This window comes from Salminus brasiliensis, chromosome 19 (assembly GCF_030463535.1).
Source record: "Salminus brasiliensis chromosome 19, fSalBra1.hap2, whole genome shotgun sequence".
Classification (NCBI taxonomy): Eukaryota; Metazoa; Chordata; class Actinopteri; order Characiformes; family Bryconidae; genus Salminus; species Salminus brasiliensis.
Window position 1 is genome coordinate 5,892,970 of NC_132896.1, and position 18,119 is coordinate 5,911,088.

The following is an 18,119-nucleotide window of genomic DNA, read 5'->3' on the forward strand; positions in this document are numbered from 1 at the left end:
TTAATTTACCTTCTGAGAACATCCGCACTGCTGCCGAACGGCTGGGAATGATGTCCATTACAGGCGCCTTGAGTACACCAGATAGTACTTTAAACACTGTGGTTTAAACAAAGACTCAGAACTGGATTGGGGTTAAAATAGCCAGTGCCCGATCCATTAGGATATGCCTGGGTCAGCCTCGTTCCCGAGTCACTGTATTTGTTTTAGGACCTCTCTTAACATTTATATGTAATTGTACACCAAAAACACCACTGTATTATATTTGAATGATCCATTTTTGTGATTTGTTACGTCCTTTTAATGTTGTTTTTACATTCGCATTTGTATTGTGGTGAAGTCTGTTCTTATAGAAAGACATATTTTACTTAAAATCTTCACTTTTTTATTCTTCTGTTTATTACAATGTTGACACACTTTGTCGAACTCAATTATTTTGACACAGTACTTTCATTTAAAGTTTCTCTGACTTTATTAAGTCCCTGGTAATCAAGTTGGGGCATGAGGACAGTTGTCTTAATTAGACTTTATGGCCAGAGTATCACTGTGTTTAGCGTGTTAGCTTGATCATCTGTGTTTGAGCCAAGAAACTATGCCAAAATATGCAGTACTAAGTTTAGTTGCAGGACCACTGATGTGGACAAATGTCAGAAGAGGGGAAGGAGCTGTACTGTAAGCCTTTTCTCGTTCCATGGGAGCTTTTGTACATTGAGGCCGTTCTGGCATTTTACGAGTCAGCACATTTTTCACCCCCATGAGGCATTAGATACACTCTTCCCCACCATCCCCCTCTATTTAACCCCCTCACAAACACACTCCCACCTCGCTCTGTGCTCTGCCTGGTGGGAGGGCCAAACCAAAGCTTTGATGTGGACACCCACCGCCGCCACTCCAAAACCACTGTTTCACAAACCTTGTCGCGCCACAGGCTGCAACCCCCCCTCCCCACCTACCAATCAAACACACACACACACACATACACACTCAGACTCCCCCACTTCCTTACCCTGGAGCAACACCCAAATATAACCCCACATCTGGAGCCCTGGCTCAAACAGACCTGTCTGGCCATATCGGTAATCAGCCGAAGTCACTTGCAGGCCATTGGAGGCTGAACTTTACATCTTTCTCCACATCAGGATTGTGCTCTGATGCATGAAGTCTGCAGATAGGGGCTGCGGTCGGAGTCCTAGCGTCTGTGATATCATTGGCCTAAAGCTTAAAATCACAGCTGGGTACATTTCTTGCTCCTGTGCTCCCCCTACAGTCAGGGAGGAGAGTACACACTTTAAAAATGCTCTACACAGCTTTTCTGGACAAGCTGAGAGATACAGAACAGTCTCTGAAGGTGCATAAAGGAAGCATGTGGACTTGGGTGGTAGAGCAGGGGTCGGTAGCGGGGCCTGGAGTCCGGCACAGGTTGCTGACCTACTGAACCTGGCAATTAACAGGTGAGTGGAATCATGTGTGCTTGAGCAGAAACAGCACAAACCTGTGCAGGCGTCTGACCCTCCAGGACTGACTTTGCCCACCCCTGTGGTCTCAGATATGACTTGGGTTACAGTGTTATGCAGTTCTTGTGAGGGTTGTCCTGCCCACTTCACCAGAGGTACATAGTGCAGCCGAGGCTCCATATTACAATCGGCATGATTTTGAAGACATTATTTTAAGTTCAAGATATGGTTTCTGAGTCCTACTGTAAATATATAAACAACGACAAAAAGAACAGATAGAACAAACAAATGTTTGTTTATTTATTTATTTATTTTTTTAATCAATAGCACACTTTCATTCACTGTGGGAAGCCTAAAAAGCCTAAAGAACGATGGTCGCTAAACTTGTGCCTCATAAGTGATGCAACAGTGCAGTGGATCAAATTGTGTTGCAGTTGAGTTGCATTGTTGCTTGTTAGCGTGATGCTACTGTGTTAGCTTAGCGTAAATATCTATTAACTTGGGCAAGATTGTTAGATTAGAACACTATTAGGCACATATAGTGCACTTTTCGGAGGTTGAATAGGTTGAATAAAGCAATTCTTGAGAAAATCCAGTTTTGAATTGCGTTTGCAGTCTAAAACTGTGTGTGTGTGTGTGTGTGTGTGTGTGTGTAAGTGTGAGAAAGAAATGTTGGTGTTGTGTAACAATCTGGTGCTGATGGTAATTGCGGTGCTCTGGTGAGAGATGGGAAAGCAGTGATAAGAAGACTCTGGGGAATCGGTTCCTTACAGGACATTTGTTGGCAGGCCTGTACAGCTCTCCTAACTCTCCATATGAATACAAGCATTTGTTGCTGATGCAGGTTTTAACAAACACAAGGTGGGGTTTTCATATTTCATGGTGATCTGCAGACATTATGATTTCATAGGGCAAATTTTGATTGTCCTACTAGTAGAATTTGCAATATATAAAGCACAGCACATTAGAGATGTAAGCCTATTTATTAGGAATGTCCCAATCAAGGTTTTCTTTACTGAGCCGAGTTTCCTAATGCTGACCATCGGCCGATTAGTCACACAACTTGGATAAGATGTGCAAATCTACTATGGTAAACGGCAGTAAAATCACTCTTTTAGTAACGGTTTCTATAATCAGACTGAATTCTACTAAATTCAACTGATTGACTTTGTTTTGAGCAACTTTTTAAACGACTGTTTGAAACTCTATAGTGTTTAATATCTTACAGTCCGGTCTGACTGATCTACCTTTCCTTTTACAACTCATTAGCATTAGCCTCCTCCTCCTCGGTTCTGAATGCACCGTTCAGAGCTGGTTTAGAACCAAAGAAAGGAGAGTGGTTCTCTCACTGGTAGAACAGAGCTTTTCCACTATGGTTTGGTTTCTAATCAGGTATAATATGGACAGGATGGGAGAAACGTTAGATCTTCTCAGATGGATCTAATGGGATAAAATTTCTTTGTTGGTGCACAGCGCCAACCAAACTGGGTGGTTTTGGTAGCATGAACAAAACGGCAGAAAATAGACCAACATTTTGTAGAAGAGTGAAGAGTTTAGATCCTCCTCTTCTAACAGAATAACTACCACGTGCTTTACCTGCTGCTCTGAGATCCGTTCCCTGTTGCCGTGTCACGTTTACAGCGAGGCTCTGAGCTAACTCTGAGCTAAAGTTCCCCAAACTCTCCATTCCACCTTTAATAAGGCAGTGGTTGAGCTCTGCTGTTGAAATCCACACGCTGTAACTGCAGTGCTATTTAAGGTGGAATGGTGAGCTAAAATCAGCTGCCAAAACAAAAGCTACAGTTGGCTTCTGGCACCTTATCACCTTATCAGTTCAAGCTGAGCTCTGTTTTGTCTTGCTTACTGAAAGAACCTCACGAATGAACTCTGTCTCCAGTAGTTTTTGAAAAAAACGAGAAGCTCAGCTGAGGATCATATCTATTTTTTATATTTCAGCTGTGTCCAGGTTGAAGAGCACCATGCAGTGGACATTGATGTCTATCACTGTCCCAACTGTGAAGTTCCTCATGGTCCTTCCCAAAGTAAGTCTTTCCTCTCCCCTAGAATGCTTTATTGATTTGCCCTTGTTTGATTTAAGCACCAGTGGTTTCCCAGACCCCTGGAGAACAGGCATTATTAGGCTAATTAAACAACGTAATCATCAAATGGGGATTGAAAATGACCCCTGCTGGACTGGAAGGGTTTAGGACTTTATGGCCCTTTTGAACTGGTCCACTGAAGTGCACTCAATTGAAAACCCCACTGAGTCGTACACTCCCCGTTTTCATCAGTAACACATATGAGAGTGTTTCCTCTCCACCCTTGATTGAGCCCCAGCATGAGTTTTGTGTAACCCAATAAAACCTAATGCCTGAAATGACACTAATAAGCTTTTCTTCATGCAATAACACAACTCTAAAGGTTACTACTGGGATCATTCAGTGTTCTGATGAGTTTATGTTTTACATTTCCTCAATTTGCAGTGAAGAAGAGAAAGAACTGGCACAGACATGACTACACAGAGCTGGACGATGGCAGTAAGCCCGTTCAGGCCGGCACATCCGTGTTTGTGCAGGAGCTGCAGACCAGGACCTTTGCCAGGTATGTGTGGGCATGTATATCGCTGTAAAGCTGCTAGGCACCCGCATCAAATAGACACTTCTGAAAACCAGTGATGAAAGAGATTCTAGGCTCTGTATCCTGAAGTATGATGCTAGGAGAAACCCCATAAGTGGCTATTAGCCACTGTGACAGAAGCTTTATGTCCATTGTGTGACTGACAGAAAGCATATGAACAACATCTTTCTATTTATTTATTTATTTACTTTGTGTGCGCTGTGCTTGCTGTCACTCTTGTCTGCTTGTGGACGCTCCGCCCTGGTGCTAATGGTGTGTCCTCATCGTACTCCACAGTGCGGACGAGATTCTGGTGCGGATGCAGGGAAGTCAGGTGACCCAGCGCTATCTGGAGAGACACAGCTTCCGCTACCCCATCGCCGTGGCCCATTTAGACGGACTGGGCCTCCGCCTCCCCCCTTCAGATTTCTCCGTCAAGGATGTGGAACGATATGTTGGTGAGGAGGAGTGTGAGAGGGAGGGGTGGGTGTTTGAGTGTGAGTGAGCATCATAACTAGGTCAGTGTGTTCCCTTCATTCCCTAGCATGCATCATGTTCTTTACTATGTACAGTCATCCACAGTCATTCACTTTCTATGTGATCACCAGGGTTTGACTGGGTTTAAACACTCGATCTGATGAGTGCTGCGTCTATGTAACCAAGATTTCTATTACAGTGCAGTAACCTGATAGACTTATAGCTCGTGTCGGGCTACTACTGTGGGTTGAATGAGTTCAGTCTCTTGGTGAGAATTAATGAAGCTGTAATAAAATAAGTGTGCGGATAAAAGCGGTGTGGCTTACAGCCACTCAGCGGGCCCTCACCCCTCCAGCTCATTAGGAGCAACTGAAGGTGTCCTGTTACACGCCCATCGTCTTAGACAGACAGCTCGTGTTTGTCTACTCCAGACAGAGCTTTGTCTGTGAAGTTTAGGTTACGTACAGACACACCTGCACACCCGCTTACACATACATTTGACTGTGCTGCAGTCTAGCAGAGGTGGAGGTCTGGCAAACTAGTGCTTTTGCCGTCATTGAGACAAAAGGGTCTCCTGCTTCCGTAAGCGTGGATCAGTTTTCTAGTCTGGCCAAATATTTTGTATATAATCACCTTGGCTTAGCCTCCTGCTTTAGTACAGGGAAAGCGTTGTAATATTGAGGGTATATATATATATATATATATATATATATATATATATATATATATATATATAGATATATATATATATAGATATATATATATATACACACACACACAAACACTTGTTTTGCACATTGCTCTGTAAATTGTCTCCTGTAAGGTCCTAGACTGCATCTGTGCTCCTAGAATGAATCTGCTGTAGACCCAATCAGAAACGGCACAAAGTTGCACCCATTGCCGACACCGATGCACACAGCTTGTCAAGTCTCTGTAGGGAACTGCAGCCAATAGAATAATACCAGGTGTGAGCTATAGGGATGTAAAGCCCCCAGCATTGAGCTGTGGAACAGTGGAACTGTCTGTGTTCTCTGGAATGATGGTTGGTGCTCCATCCAATACTTTTGGGATGAGTTAAACAGTTTGGGATAAGGTGTGGTGGTGATCATCCAACACCCTGACCTCACTACTGCTCTTGTCACTAAATGCAATCAAATCCTCATAGCAAATGCTCCACAGTCCGGTAGAAATCCTTCTCTGGACAGCAGAGATAAACTCTTTTTAATACCCTTGATTTCAGAAGAAATAATAAATGAGCAGGTGTCCTAAAACTTTTGTCATATAGCAGTTGGTTTTAACCAATGCACCGGTGACCAGGTTGTGAGTGCCCAAGGCTCTTTAATGCGGTCCATGGAGGCCCCACCTCTCAACTTACAGGACTTAAAGGATCAGTTGGTACCAGATACCACCGGACACCTTCAGAGGATCTTTTGGAGTCAGTGCCTCAACAGTCAGAGCTAATTTACCAGCACAAGGGCACCCTCATGCATCAGACTTCAGCCTAATAATGTAATTGCAGCGTCAGAGTGAACCTTCGTTTGTCGATTACGCTGAGAGCGATGCTGTGGGGGCACTGGGATCAATGCGTGATGAATGTAAAGTTTTACACGGTGACGTTATGTCTGTGGCTTGTGTTAAAAGCCTCAAGCTTCGTGTCCTTAATGCTCTCCTGGATGGTAAGCGCGGGCTAGCTGCCCAGCTAATGCACTTACCTCAGCGGGCAGCGTGCCTGAGCTGTTCACAAGGGGCCATCCACTTCACTGGATCGAACGCCAGGCTTTTTCCACATCTCCATTTACTTTGAAATGATGAAGCACGATCTCCACCTGCTCCGTGAAACGCTGGTTTTTGTCTCCCAGCTTATGGAGATGAAATTTTACAAAAGTCAGTCTCACCACCATCAGATGTTATAACAATTATAAAAGGGGATGTTTGTCTTTCCAGAGGTTTTATTTTTGAACATTTCTAAGTAATACAGGTGTGAGATGCGTGTTATACTGTATACCTATGGAAGGATGAGTGCTGTGAGGATAGACTGGCCTCCTCCCTCCTGTTGTTGCTTTTGATTAATGGCCTATGTGTTCTCCCTTGGTGCACATTTGGCTTGATTGCAATGCAGATATAGAAACAGTAAGTAGAAAAGCTAATCTAGGATGCCGGTCTTAATATTACAGGTCCTTTAATACAAAAGGCATAATCTTGGATATTGTTTTATAAAAAAAAAAAAATAATAATAATAAATGCACACATCCCTTGATCTTAGTCTAGTGATATTAAAACTGCCCCGAGGTGAGGCAATATGACTCTGACTGACATCTGGCCCTGGCCAGCTGCTTTGTGGAGCTGTGAGTTTGCACACATCCACCAGCTGCCCTGCCCCACACTCTGTGGTGACCTTACTCCCAGCACCTCTCTGACAGGCTTGATTTGTTGGCTGCCAGCTGTCTGGTGTATCCGCACAGTAAGTGTTTTTATTGGGGATCCCTGTGCTGTGGTTTGGAGGTTTCCCCTGCTCTGGCACACCTGTTTCACCTCATACAGGGCTTGATGTCCAGCTAATTTGAGCAGGTTTGTCGGCCACTAAAGCCTAAATTGTGATTGATTGTGTTTGGACTTACAGGTGGAGATAAAGTGATCGACGTCATCGATGTGGCCCGCCAAGCTGACAGCAAGATGAAACTGAAAGAGTTTGTCAAGTATTACTACAGTCCTCAGCGGCCGAAAGTGCTCAATGTGATCAGCCTCGAGTTTTCTGACACCAAGTAAGTTTGCCTGTGTGTCTTTCCGTTCGTATTTTATATACAATTTAAAAATAGGATCACCAGGCTGCGCTACACGAGCTGCTCTGGGCCTCCGTTTGATGTTTAATTTTATTCTCCTTTATTGTCCTAAAAACGCAGCTGATTTCTGCACACATTCTCTCTGACACATGCACACGCTCAGAGAGATGGGAATTCTTGTACTAGTTAACAGCAGGGGGTCCCAAGCTCCCGCTGAGATCAGAGCAGATGTGCTAAAGGCAGTGCTGTAGTATTGTTGTGAGCTCCACTGACAGGCCCACTCCCATGTTGAGAAGTACACTATACTCGTTCTGTATTCCTGCATAACCGAGACTTAACGGAGAAGTGAGTCGTTTCTTTGACTGACTCTACTGTTATCCGCTGTTCCAGGATGTCGGAGCTGGTGGTGGTGCCAGACATTGCACAGAAGATGTCTTGGGTGGAGAACTACTGGCCTGATGACTCGTACTTCCCCAAACCCTTTGTGCAGAAGTACTGTTTGATGGGTGTCAAGGACAGCTACACTGACTTCCACATCGACTTTGGCGGCACATCAGTGTGGTACCACGTGCTATGGGTATGTTTAGTAGATAAAAACAGGCGCCCTTATAAACAGCAATACAGTCCAATTTCAGTCCAGTACACTTCAGTACACTTCTTGTTAAATTCAGCAGGTGTTTGCTCACGGTTTGCTAGCTCTCCGGTCTGTTGGCGTGGAAAAAGAGCTGTCGTTCATACTCAGCCCTGGCTCTGTAAATGGGAAAACAAGAAAACTACTCCAGCTAGTCAGCAGCTGGGGTGTTTGTGACGAGGGAAAGGGAGGGGCAGGGGTGACTGTGTATCTGGCACATGCTATGTGTTGAGCTATATGCGTTGTTGCGAAAAGATGGCCGAGAAACCGCCAAAAAGTAAAAGATCGTTGAAGGGCGTGAGAAGGGATGAGGATGTTACTCTAATTCTGCTCACCAGGTGGGTAACATCATCCCTTATGTGAATGTTTATAATAGAATATAATAGATCACAACTGGTTTGCTTAGCAGCAGCAGTTGTAGCAAACATTTGCTAACCCACAACTTGGCAAATGCTAACCTAGCTAAAGCTAGTTAATTGCTGTTAATGACATTGTTCTCTCTGGAGGGAAGGTGTTTGTTTTGCTGTTTAAATATCAACGGTCGTTCTCCAGAATCATATACAGCTCCTTTAATCACGGTCCTAATAGTTTATTGTACATTGTTCATATTTGATAACTGATACCAGAACAAGTACAGTACACCAGTACACTCTAAGATGATGATGATTGCTCTGTATAGTACAGAGAAGGGTTATTTGACCCCTAACAATAGTTGAACCTGTAGAGAACCTTCTATAAAAGGTTTTCCACCAACCCAAAGAACCCGTTAACCAGGCCAAAAAAAATTAAAAATCTTTTTAGCATCCAAATAGTTCTTTGGGTTGTCTTGGTTCTTTATGGACCCAAAAGGTAAGTTTCGCACAATGTCACCTTTACTAAAGAACCCAAAAGAACCATTTTAAGACTGTAGTTACAGATGCATTAATACATGAAAATTATTAGCCATTTAAATGAACACGGAGCAAGAAACAGTGAGCTTGGTGTATTCTTAGTCATGAATAATAGTCATAATAAATAATCGGTAACTTTCTTCTATTATATTGTAGAAACTCAATTATTACATAGTTGGTTAATAATGATTTAGGTATTTAATTTGTAAAAAAAACTTGAAATTATCTTGAATTTGCCCCCCTTTTATAAATTAAAATTTATTATTTATTATATTTATATTGATTTATAAATATATATTAGAATATTTATAATAATACATATACATGGTTAATTGGATTTCAGAAAACAAATTGCAAAATCACAATTATTAGTAACAATTTGTTGTTAAATAATTCATTAGCGACATATTGGACAATGACTAAGTTACTACGCATGTACTGTTACTCAGGGCCAGTTATTATAAAGTGCTAACAATCTGCTTTAAAGGCTTCTTTCAGTGAAACAATCTAATTTGCATGTTTTTCCCCCTAAAAGTGGAAGCAGCTAACACATTTTGGTTGGCTTGAGTTAGGTGTTTTAGTTTTGCGCAGTAGTGTAATCCTCTACCCAGCAAATTCGCATGGTACAAACTGCAGGCCTACTGTTCATCTCAAACGCAAGCTGTCTTAATACCTACTTTGTTCGGTAAGCTCAAATAGACATGCTTATGTGGTTTCTTCCATTAATGACCTGCTGCTATTTTTAAAAAATGGCAACACTGCTAAAACCAGCCTGAATTAGGGTGATGTTTATAAAGGACCGTGTATTATGCAGTAAGCCACATAAGCAACTCTACGAGACGTTACTTTACACCTTGATGATGTGCTTTGAGGCAAGTGTGGGATGACTTAGCCATGCCGTTTGCACAGGGAATGCCTGCTGATGGTTATAAGCTTCACTTGCTTTCTAACTACACTGTTTGACTGTACCTTCTAATAAATGTATTCAGCTGCTTGACATTGCTCCCGCTGCTGACACAGATGTGTAAATGCATGCACGCCCACATACAGCACGCACAGCCCCTGTACAGAAGTACTGCCAATAGAATAGGACTTTCTGGAGCAGATAAACATAAACCTACTGGCACCATGCCTAATGCAAGGTGTGGGCTAGAGGGGTATAAGGCCCCAGCATTCATGATGGTGGTGCTCCATCCAGTACTTTTGGGATGAGGTGGAGTGGTAATTGCCCAACATCCAAACCTGCCTAACGCTCTTGTCGCTGAACGCAATTAAATTCTAGTAGAAAGCCTTCTTCCCTGGACAGTAGAGGCAGTAATTGCTATTATATTCTGTTTTTAATGCCCTTAACTTTGAAAGAAACAATAAATGTGCTGGTGTCCCAATACTTTTGCCCATATTGTGAACATTAGCCTCATTTCTCCAGTGCAAATTTAAAGAAGCCGGATTCAGGCACCTGGCACGATCACCTACATTTAGCATTAGTGTAAATTAGATTTGTATGTTTCTTTAATTACTTTGATACCTTGATCAATTCTGATGACCTTCATATTTTAAGTCCTGACATTTAAACAGCTTCAAAACAAGTCAGCCTGAATTTAGCCTTTCTGTGGTTTCACACTAATGCTACACCCAGCTGGGTTAGCACTATTTAAACCAGGGTGGAGGCGTCTGCATCTTCTCAGAGATTCAGTGCTAATTATTGCTGTTCGGTACTTTGCTTCAGCCACACAGGGAAGGTTTACCCTTGTTTTTGTCACCTAACAGCTGGTTTGTAAAGTATCATTATGTTTGTTTACACCGTAGCTGCTGCATCGGAGCAGTGGTGATTACTCACATGAGCACGCATTAACATGTCTTGGGACTAGAGAATTTCAACCCCTGTGGGTGGTGTGTGGAGGAAAGGAGGGGGTGCTGTTGTGCCCTGCTGCGTCGAGTTTAATTGCCCTTGGGTTGAAAATTGTGTCCCTGTTGAAAAGCAGCACTATGAGAATATTGCTTGTATGCATATTACATGGAATAAGCCTTGGCGCAGCTTCGGAGTATTAGTGTTCGGATTAGAGGAATTGCAAGAAAAGCAGCAATATGCAAATAAGCTCTAGAGGAAATGTGTAGTGTGAGTGTCCTAAATAAACTTGGATATTCCCTAGTCCTTCATTAGTATTGCACCATATAGGCAGCAGTGGTTGCATAAACACACGCGAGTGACTGACCATGTACAAATCTGCATACTCGCATAAACTGAACTCTAAATTAAAGCCAGTCAAGCATTGTGCTGGAGACTCGTAGTGCATTGTGGTCCATATTCAGCTCATGTAGTCAGATAGGCTCTTCACTAGAAACCACTCGTGCATTGTGGGAAATTGTGGTGCCCTTAAAATCCCGATTGAATTCCACTTTACAATTCAAACATTCTTACGCAATAGTGCTCAAAAATATTAATAGGGATCCATATCAGTCACGGCCTTAGACTTTCCCGGTAAGGTTCTGGTAAGGGTGTTTTTCTATAAATGCAAGGTATCTTATGGTCCAGCAAGGGTAGTTCTGGTCAAAACGAGGCAGATCAGTTATATACTTTTCTGTATCTATAATTGTAATATGTATCCATACCTTGAATCAGTAACATATTTTGTTGTTGTTTTTTCATGGTTTATAGGGGGAGAAGATTTTTTACTTGATCAAGCCAACTCCAACCAACCTTGCACTGTATGAGGAGTGGAGCTCGTCTCCTAACCAGAGCGAGGTGTTCTTCGGGGAGAAGGTGGACAAGTGCTACAAGTGTGTCGTTCGCCAGGGAACCACCCTTTTCATCCCCACAGGTATAAACGGCTATGGTTTTTCTGACTACGCCACTCATTATAGCAGCAGACTGATCTTTATGCCAAACTGCAATGATGCTTTGTAGAGAATTGCCTCTTTTCCACTGCAAGACTCAATGGGTACTGTGTTGCTAAATCAAGACCAGGTGTCTCGTAATAATAATGGCAGTTTCGTTCTTTAGCCTCGCATTACAACTACAAGGCTGATGTAGCTAGCTAATGTGTAATCTGTGTGCATAAATTACACTCGTCTCAAACCTCGTTTTCTAGATGTCGGTGCCAAATAATTTTGGAATCCACTTAAACAGCCTATGGCCTGACAGCGGATCGCAAGTGTGATTACAAACCTCTGTTACCAGAGAATAGCCCCACCAGTCTTGGAGTTAAACAGGTCTATTGATCTGAACTCAGAGGTTTGATACAAGTGGGTTACAACTGCAGCATGCAGTTAGCACTATGCTAACGCATAGCTGTAGCCATGGTCCTGACATAAAAGACAATAAACAGTCACAAAAACATGATCCTAGTCCAGCGCTGGACGAGGCCTGTAGCCGATCGATGAACAGAGGTGATCTGGTAAGAACTAGGGATGTTGTTGACCACCTGTTTAACTGACACATTAGTTATTGTTTGATCAGTGCAGTGATGATTTATTGTTTCATTGCATTATTAGATTTTTATTACCAGGTCATAATTATTATAATAGTTGAGCATTTTTGAACTGTGTACATGAGAGCCCAATAGGCAGCTGGTTTCACTAGATTGGTCTACTAAAACATGAAGCACCAGTTAAGAAATGTTGTGAGTGTTGTGTGTGAGAAGGCAGTGTGGTCCAGTGTAAAATATGTGAAGCTGTAATGGAAGACAATGGGGGTTGGACTCTAATACAAAGTTGAATACCACGCGTTAACCTGAAATCTGCTCATGGAATGGAAGAAGGGGGTGTCCGAGGCCTGAGCTCCTGACCTAAGAAAACTGAAGGACCATGAAAGCTTCTGCTTTTCTACTTAAAAGCTGAGCAGCTGGTTTTGAGGTTTCACAGGAAGGCCCAGATTGATGTGTTCCCTCCTCTTTGCGTTCTGACGCTGTGGGAGCGAATGCCAGCTACCCAGGCAAACACTTTCCCCTGAAAACACACTGACACACATACAGTGGTCTGATCTCCAACACGATCCACTCATCATCAGCAGTGATCTATATTAGTAGATCAAGACACACCATTATTTACTGTAAAATGTTTGCTAGTGTCATGGTTAAGGTTTATGCTCTAATGGTCGCTCATAAAGGACAAAGTAGATTCCTGGCTTTATGGAGTCAGTGAAGGGTTTTTAAGTGTTGGTTCCATAAGGGACACATCTCAGTTTCAAGGCTATTTTAGCTCCTTTCAGGATATGAATGGCCTACAGCTGGAAAAGCAGGGGCAGCTGCAGTTTGGCCAGCAACCCAGCTGTTTGTGGACACTGAGAGAATTAGCGTGGATGTGAGCATCTGTCGGTCAGCTGTTCCCAGATTTGAAGCCTTTTTTTGTTAGCTATTGCCAAATCCTCCCAATTTCCCCCAATTCCCTCTCACACAGCTTCCTCCAGGACCACATCTTTCCAAACCACTGCTCACGCAATGTTGTCTGAGGAAAAGGCTGACTGCCCAGCCCTGTGTACGAGAGCCAGTAGACACCGGAACTGGCTTGCAGCTGCAGTAGGTGGAGAAGAAGTAGAAAAACAGGGCCAGTTGTCTTCTCTGGAGTTCCTTAGTTATAGGTCAGATGTTGATATGGTCTGTCTTTTTCCACAGGATGGATCCATGCAGTTCTGACCTCTCAGGATTGTATGGCATTCGGAGGGAACTTCCTCCATAACCTTAACATCGGCATGCAGCTCAGGTGAGAAAGCTCTGCAAAATTCGAATTTAAGCACTGAAAACTGTATTTATTGCAGATTTAATTGAATAATTTTGATTGCAGCTGTAGGTACATGGAGCAGCCAAAATAGTTAAACTGTAGTAGAGCTATTATTCCTAGTGTGAATCATATAAGCATTTCCTCCTTTTCTGCCAGGTGTTATGAGATGGAGCGGCGACTAAAGACTCCTGACCTCTTTAAGTTCCCTTATTTTGAGGCTATCTGCTGGTATGTGGCCAAGAATCTGCTGGAGACCCTCAAAGGTATGTAACATCTGATCATGCCTGTAGGATCTAAAATTTGGCATATAAAAAATGTGGGCTTTATGTAAACCAAAACAAATACATATACAAATGCATAGCTATACATAATTGTTCATATCTTAATAACAATAAGGGAATGTAAGTAAAGTAATGTTGTTTTGTGGGTGTTCGTCATCCTCTAACCCTTCATCAGTGGTCAGTTTCTGACCACAGAGCTGCTCTTGTCTGAATATGCATATATACTGGGGTGACCATATTGAACCACAGTACTTGGTGTACTTAATCCCACACAATGAAAACTGCCATTGTCTAGTTATTTACAGACTAGGCCTGGAGCCTATACCTGGAGTCTGGAGTCTGATCCATCTTGTTTCTCTTTAACAGAACTGCGAGAAGATAACTGTCTGCCTCCAGACTACCTGATAAAGGGAGTGAAAGCTTTAATTAGTGCACTGAAGAACTGGCTAAGGAGAGAGGTATGATGCTAGTCTAGTGTAACTGAAAACTTTGCATTGTTTCTTTTATTTACCTCTCTGCTCACGGCTGAACCTCCATGAGACAATCTCAGGAATGAGAGGCAGCAGGACACTCCTGATATCTGATGTTATTTGAGCGCAGCAGGAACAGACCCATCATTGTCATCTCCTGTGTCCTCTTCCGGCCCAGGTCACAGAGCCAGCCAGCGAGGTCCCTGACCATATCAGACCCAACCATCTCATTAAGGAGCTCACCAAGGAAATCCGTCACTTAGAGGTACCTTTCGGGAGTCCAGTCTCAGTAATGGACTTGGGATGTAGAAATGTAGAAATCAGAGAGCCCCAGCAATCGAGAGTTTAGCCATTCTCTCTCATTTAGCACACCTGATTCAGCTTATAGCTAATGAGTTGGATTCAGAGTGTTAGAAGAGCGAAGGAAAATGCTAATCTTAGTGTTATGACCAGAAATTCCTAATCCAGTCTTCAAGGTCTGCTTGCCAGTCCAAGGTTCTGTTTCGTTAAAACCCTTTCAACACAACTAGCCCAGGAAATGCACATGTCCATGCAGCGGTGATGGCTAGCTAGCACATATGATTGACAGTTATGGGGCTAGCAAGAGGCAGCCGCACAGCCAAAAGCAATGCTCAAAAAGCGTAGAGTGATTTAGAGATGGTAGCATGTGAAAGCTTAACAAAGTACTGTTGTCATTTTTACACCATGCTCTCGTAAATTGACCTGCTGAGGAACTTTATCCTTCACCCTACAGGAGGACCAGAGTGGGAGTGGTGGAAGCAAGCCAGTGAAAACTCAGGGAAGCTTAACATGTCCATCCACAAGGTCATCGCATGAGAGAGGGTTCCAGGCCCGCAGGAACGCCAGACGGCTCCGACATCACCACCACCACCACCACCACCACCATCATCATCATCCCCACACACCGAAGGCTCCTTCACACCTGGACATTTTTGAGCAGCACACTCAAGAGGTTCTGAAGAGACTGGAGATGGACCCTTTTGAGGAGGTCTGTGTGTCTCAGTATCCGTAACTGCATTTGTTCCTTTATCAGACGCGGTTTTATCTAGAGAGAACATTTAGGGCTGTGGGAACACTGTGTATAAGATGCATACAGTGCAATACTGGTCTGTTTCTAATTATGCTCTCTCTTATGTTTAGGATGACTCCTCCTTCGGCTTGAAGGCAAATGCCAAGTTTAATAAAGTTTCCACAGCCTCCACGGCAGCAGCCGAGAGAAACCTGGTCAACCACTTGCATCTGGTGCTGTGCAATGGCCGCATCATCAAGTAAGAGAGGCTTTCATTTTAGAAAGTGGAAAATGCCCTATATGTCCAAATATTTGTGAACACCCCTTCCAATGAATTCATTCAGCTGTTTTAACTTGCATCCATTTCTGACACCAATGTGCAAATGCGTGCACACACAGCATGTCTAGTATCTGTAGAATAGGACTCTTTGGACCAGATAAACATGAACTAATGGGAAAGAAGGGTATAAAGCTCCCTAGTGTTGAGCTGTGAAGCAGTGGAAGAACTGTGTTCTCTGGAATGATGGTTGGTGCTCCATCTAATACTTTCCAACATCCTGATCATCACTAATGCTCTTGCGCTGAATACAATCAAATCCAAGCATCTTTTTAAATAGGCTTAATTTCGGAAAAAAACATGAATGAGCAGGTGTCCCAATACTATTGTCCATATAGAGTAGGAACTAAACAGAATCAAAGCTGTAACAGTATGATTTCAGACTGTTCCCTGCTGAACCCAGTAGGAGGCACTAGTAAGTCTTGTTTCATCACAGTGGTATGGAGGTTTACCCCCACTGAGGAGTGAAATGCATCTGAAAAGCCCACGTCTGTAAATGCACTAAGTTTGCTAATATCAACAGCAGTGACTGTAGGACTCTCTAGTTTGTCAAACTGAATATTTAGAAGCGTACACCTCTTCATATTGTATCACTTTACCTTGATTGTGCGAAATGTTCTTAACGATTTAGTGTTTGATCCATGCAGAGACGAGCGGTGGCACGTCCGAGAGAAAACCATGGCAGAGCAAGAGGGCACTGGTGAGCAGAAGAGATACACCGTGAAGGTGAAGATGGAGGTGAAGGAGGAGGAGCTGGAGAAACTGAGATGTTCAGCAGGACATAAGAAGCTGTCTGATATTCGAGGTGAGCGGCTGCTGAGACTGATGCCACAGTCACTCAGTTTTGTGGTTATCAGAAAGCAGTAGGCTTTTCGCCTCAGCTTTGATGACTTCCTAATCTCATGTGTAGCAGTGAGGACCGTGACCTTGTTTTGTACTGTCCAATAAAAAAAAAACTTTTCTCCAGTTTGCTATTTTTCACTTTTTCACAATATAAATCTGGTGGTTGTGCTTTATATTTTGCCAGTAACTGATAAATGGAAGCAATAGAAATAAGAATAAAATGGAATAAAATCTTTTTACCTTGACTTTAGAGTTTAGAGTGACAGTGATGAGATGCACATAGTAACAGGGGATATGAGCCATTTAAGGGAAGTGAGCTGTATGAACTGCAATGGTGTTTGGCGTTGGGCTGATGTGCTTTCCCTGTTGTTTTCAGAGATTTATAAGCGGGAAAGATCGGATTTCAGGAACGGTGAATCGGATGTTTCATCAGACTCTGAGTCTGAGGGACATTGTTCGAAAGCGGTAAGCTTTGTTAAGAGAATTAGATAAATTACTAATTAAAGTCTATTTTGGCCCTTTTTCTATTTATTATAACATATATAACATACCATACTAGTCAAAAGTTTGATGTGTGCTGATCATCATCTTCAAACATTGCTCCAAATGCTAGGGTGACCATATTTTTGTTAATAAATAAATAAACAAATAAATAAATAAACTAGGGATATACAGGTATCCACTGTTGTTAGGATGACTGGGGTTCAAGTAGGCCCAACTTGAAGATTGAACTTGAGTGAGATGATTAGGATTATAGGCTATTATGGCTGAGTAAATGCATATGTATTAATGCTCAATAACATACTGCATGGTTTAAGAGGTATTTCCACTCTCTCTCACACACACACACGCACGCACACACACACTGCCACTGTCCTACAACTTGGGCCTACTTGAACCCATAAACTCAAATCCATTTTTGAGACTTAAGACCTTGCATGGATATGGGAAGCACTGGAGAAGTGATGCATTTAGATTTTCAGGGTTTTAAAGACTGATTGCTTCATATAGTTGTAGGTCTTTGTTATGCCATCATAAGACCACTCTCTTCTTTCCTCACAGAAAAAACTCCAGTCGTCTGGAGAAGACTCAGAGAGCTCATCGAGGGAGGAGGAGGAGGAGGAGGTGGAGGAGGAGGAGGAGGAGGAAGTAGTGAGGAAAAAGAATGTTTTATTCAAGAGTATGACCGAGTGCAGCTCTAGCAGCACAACAGATTCCAACTCTGTCAGCCAGCAACTTGGACACAGCGACAAACCTCTTAAAAGGTCAGAGAAGATTCCCTTGTTTTAACTATTTGCGTCATGTGATCTCTTCCATAACAGTTCCATAACAGTCGCATTTTCTGTTGCTGGTGATGCTTTGGTTCCATTTCACAATCAAAATGTGAAAACTTTCAAAGTCTGACATAAAAACAACTGTTCTGTGCTTCTTGATTTTGTGTGTGCAGAGACCCTTCTATCTCACCAAGTGCAGAGGAGGATGCGATACAGGGCATGCTGTCAATGGCAGGGCTGCTGTACGCTCACCCATCAGAGGAGGGTGCCAATTCCCAGGAGTCTTGGTGGTCCTGCACCACCCACCCTTCGCCTGATTACAG

General features: G+C 42.9%; 1 protein-coding gene across 1 annotated transcript in view; it reads left to right on the plus strand.

Annotated features, from left to right (window-relative positions):
- kdm7ab (lysine (K)-specific demethylase 7Ab) overlaps positions 1-18,119 on the plus strand; it is a 34,660-nt gene that overhangs the window by 10,791 nt on the left and 5,750 nt on the right. Inside the window, exons 2-17 of the mRNA XM_072663810.1 lie at positions 3,408-3,493; positions 3,935-4,052; positions 4,365-4,525; positions 7,165-7,306; positions 7,715-7,901; positions 11,502-11,664; positions 13,456-13,543; positions 13,718-13,824; positions 14,209-14,300; positions 14,491-14,577; positions 15,067-15,321; positions 15,474-15,601; positions 16,327-16,484; positions 16,899-16,987; positions 17,585-17,787; positions 17,970-18,118. Coding sequence (XP_072519911.1) covers positions 3,408-3,493; positions 3,935-4,052; positions 4,365-4,525; positions 7,165-7,306; positions 7,715-7,901; positions 11,502-11,664; positions 13,456-13,543; positions 13,718-13,824; positions 14,209-14,300; positions 14,491-14,577; positions 15,067-15,321; positions 15,474-15,601; positions 16,327-16,484; positions 16,899-16,987; positions 17,585-17,787; positions 17,970-18,118 — 2,213 coding nt within the window. The remainder of the gene's footprint in view (positions 1-3,407; positions 3,494-3,934; positions 4,053-4,364; positions 4,526-7,164; positions 7,307-7,714; positions 7,902-11,501; positions 11,665-13,455; positions 13,544-13,717; positions 13,825-14,208; positions 14,301-14,490; positions 14,578-15,066; positions 15,322-15,473; positions 15,602-16,326; positions 16,485-16,898; positions 16,988-17,584; positions 17,788-17,969; position 18,119) is intronic.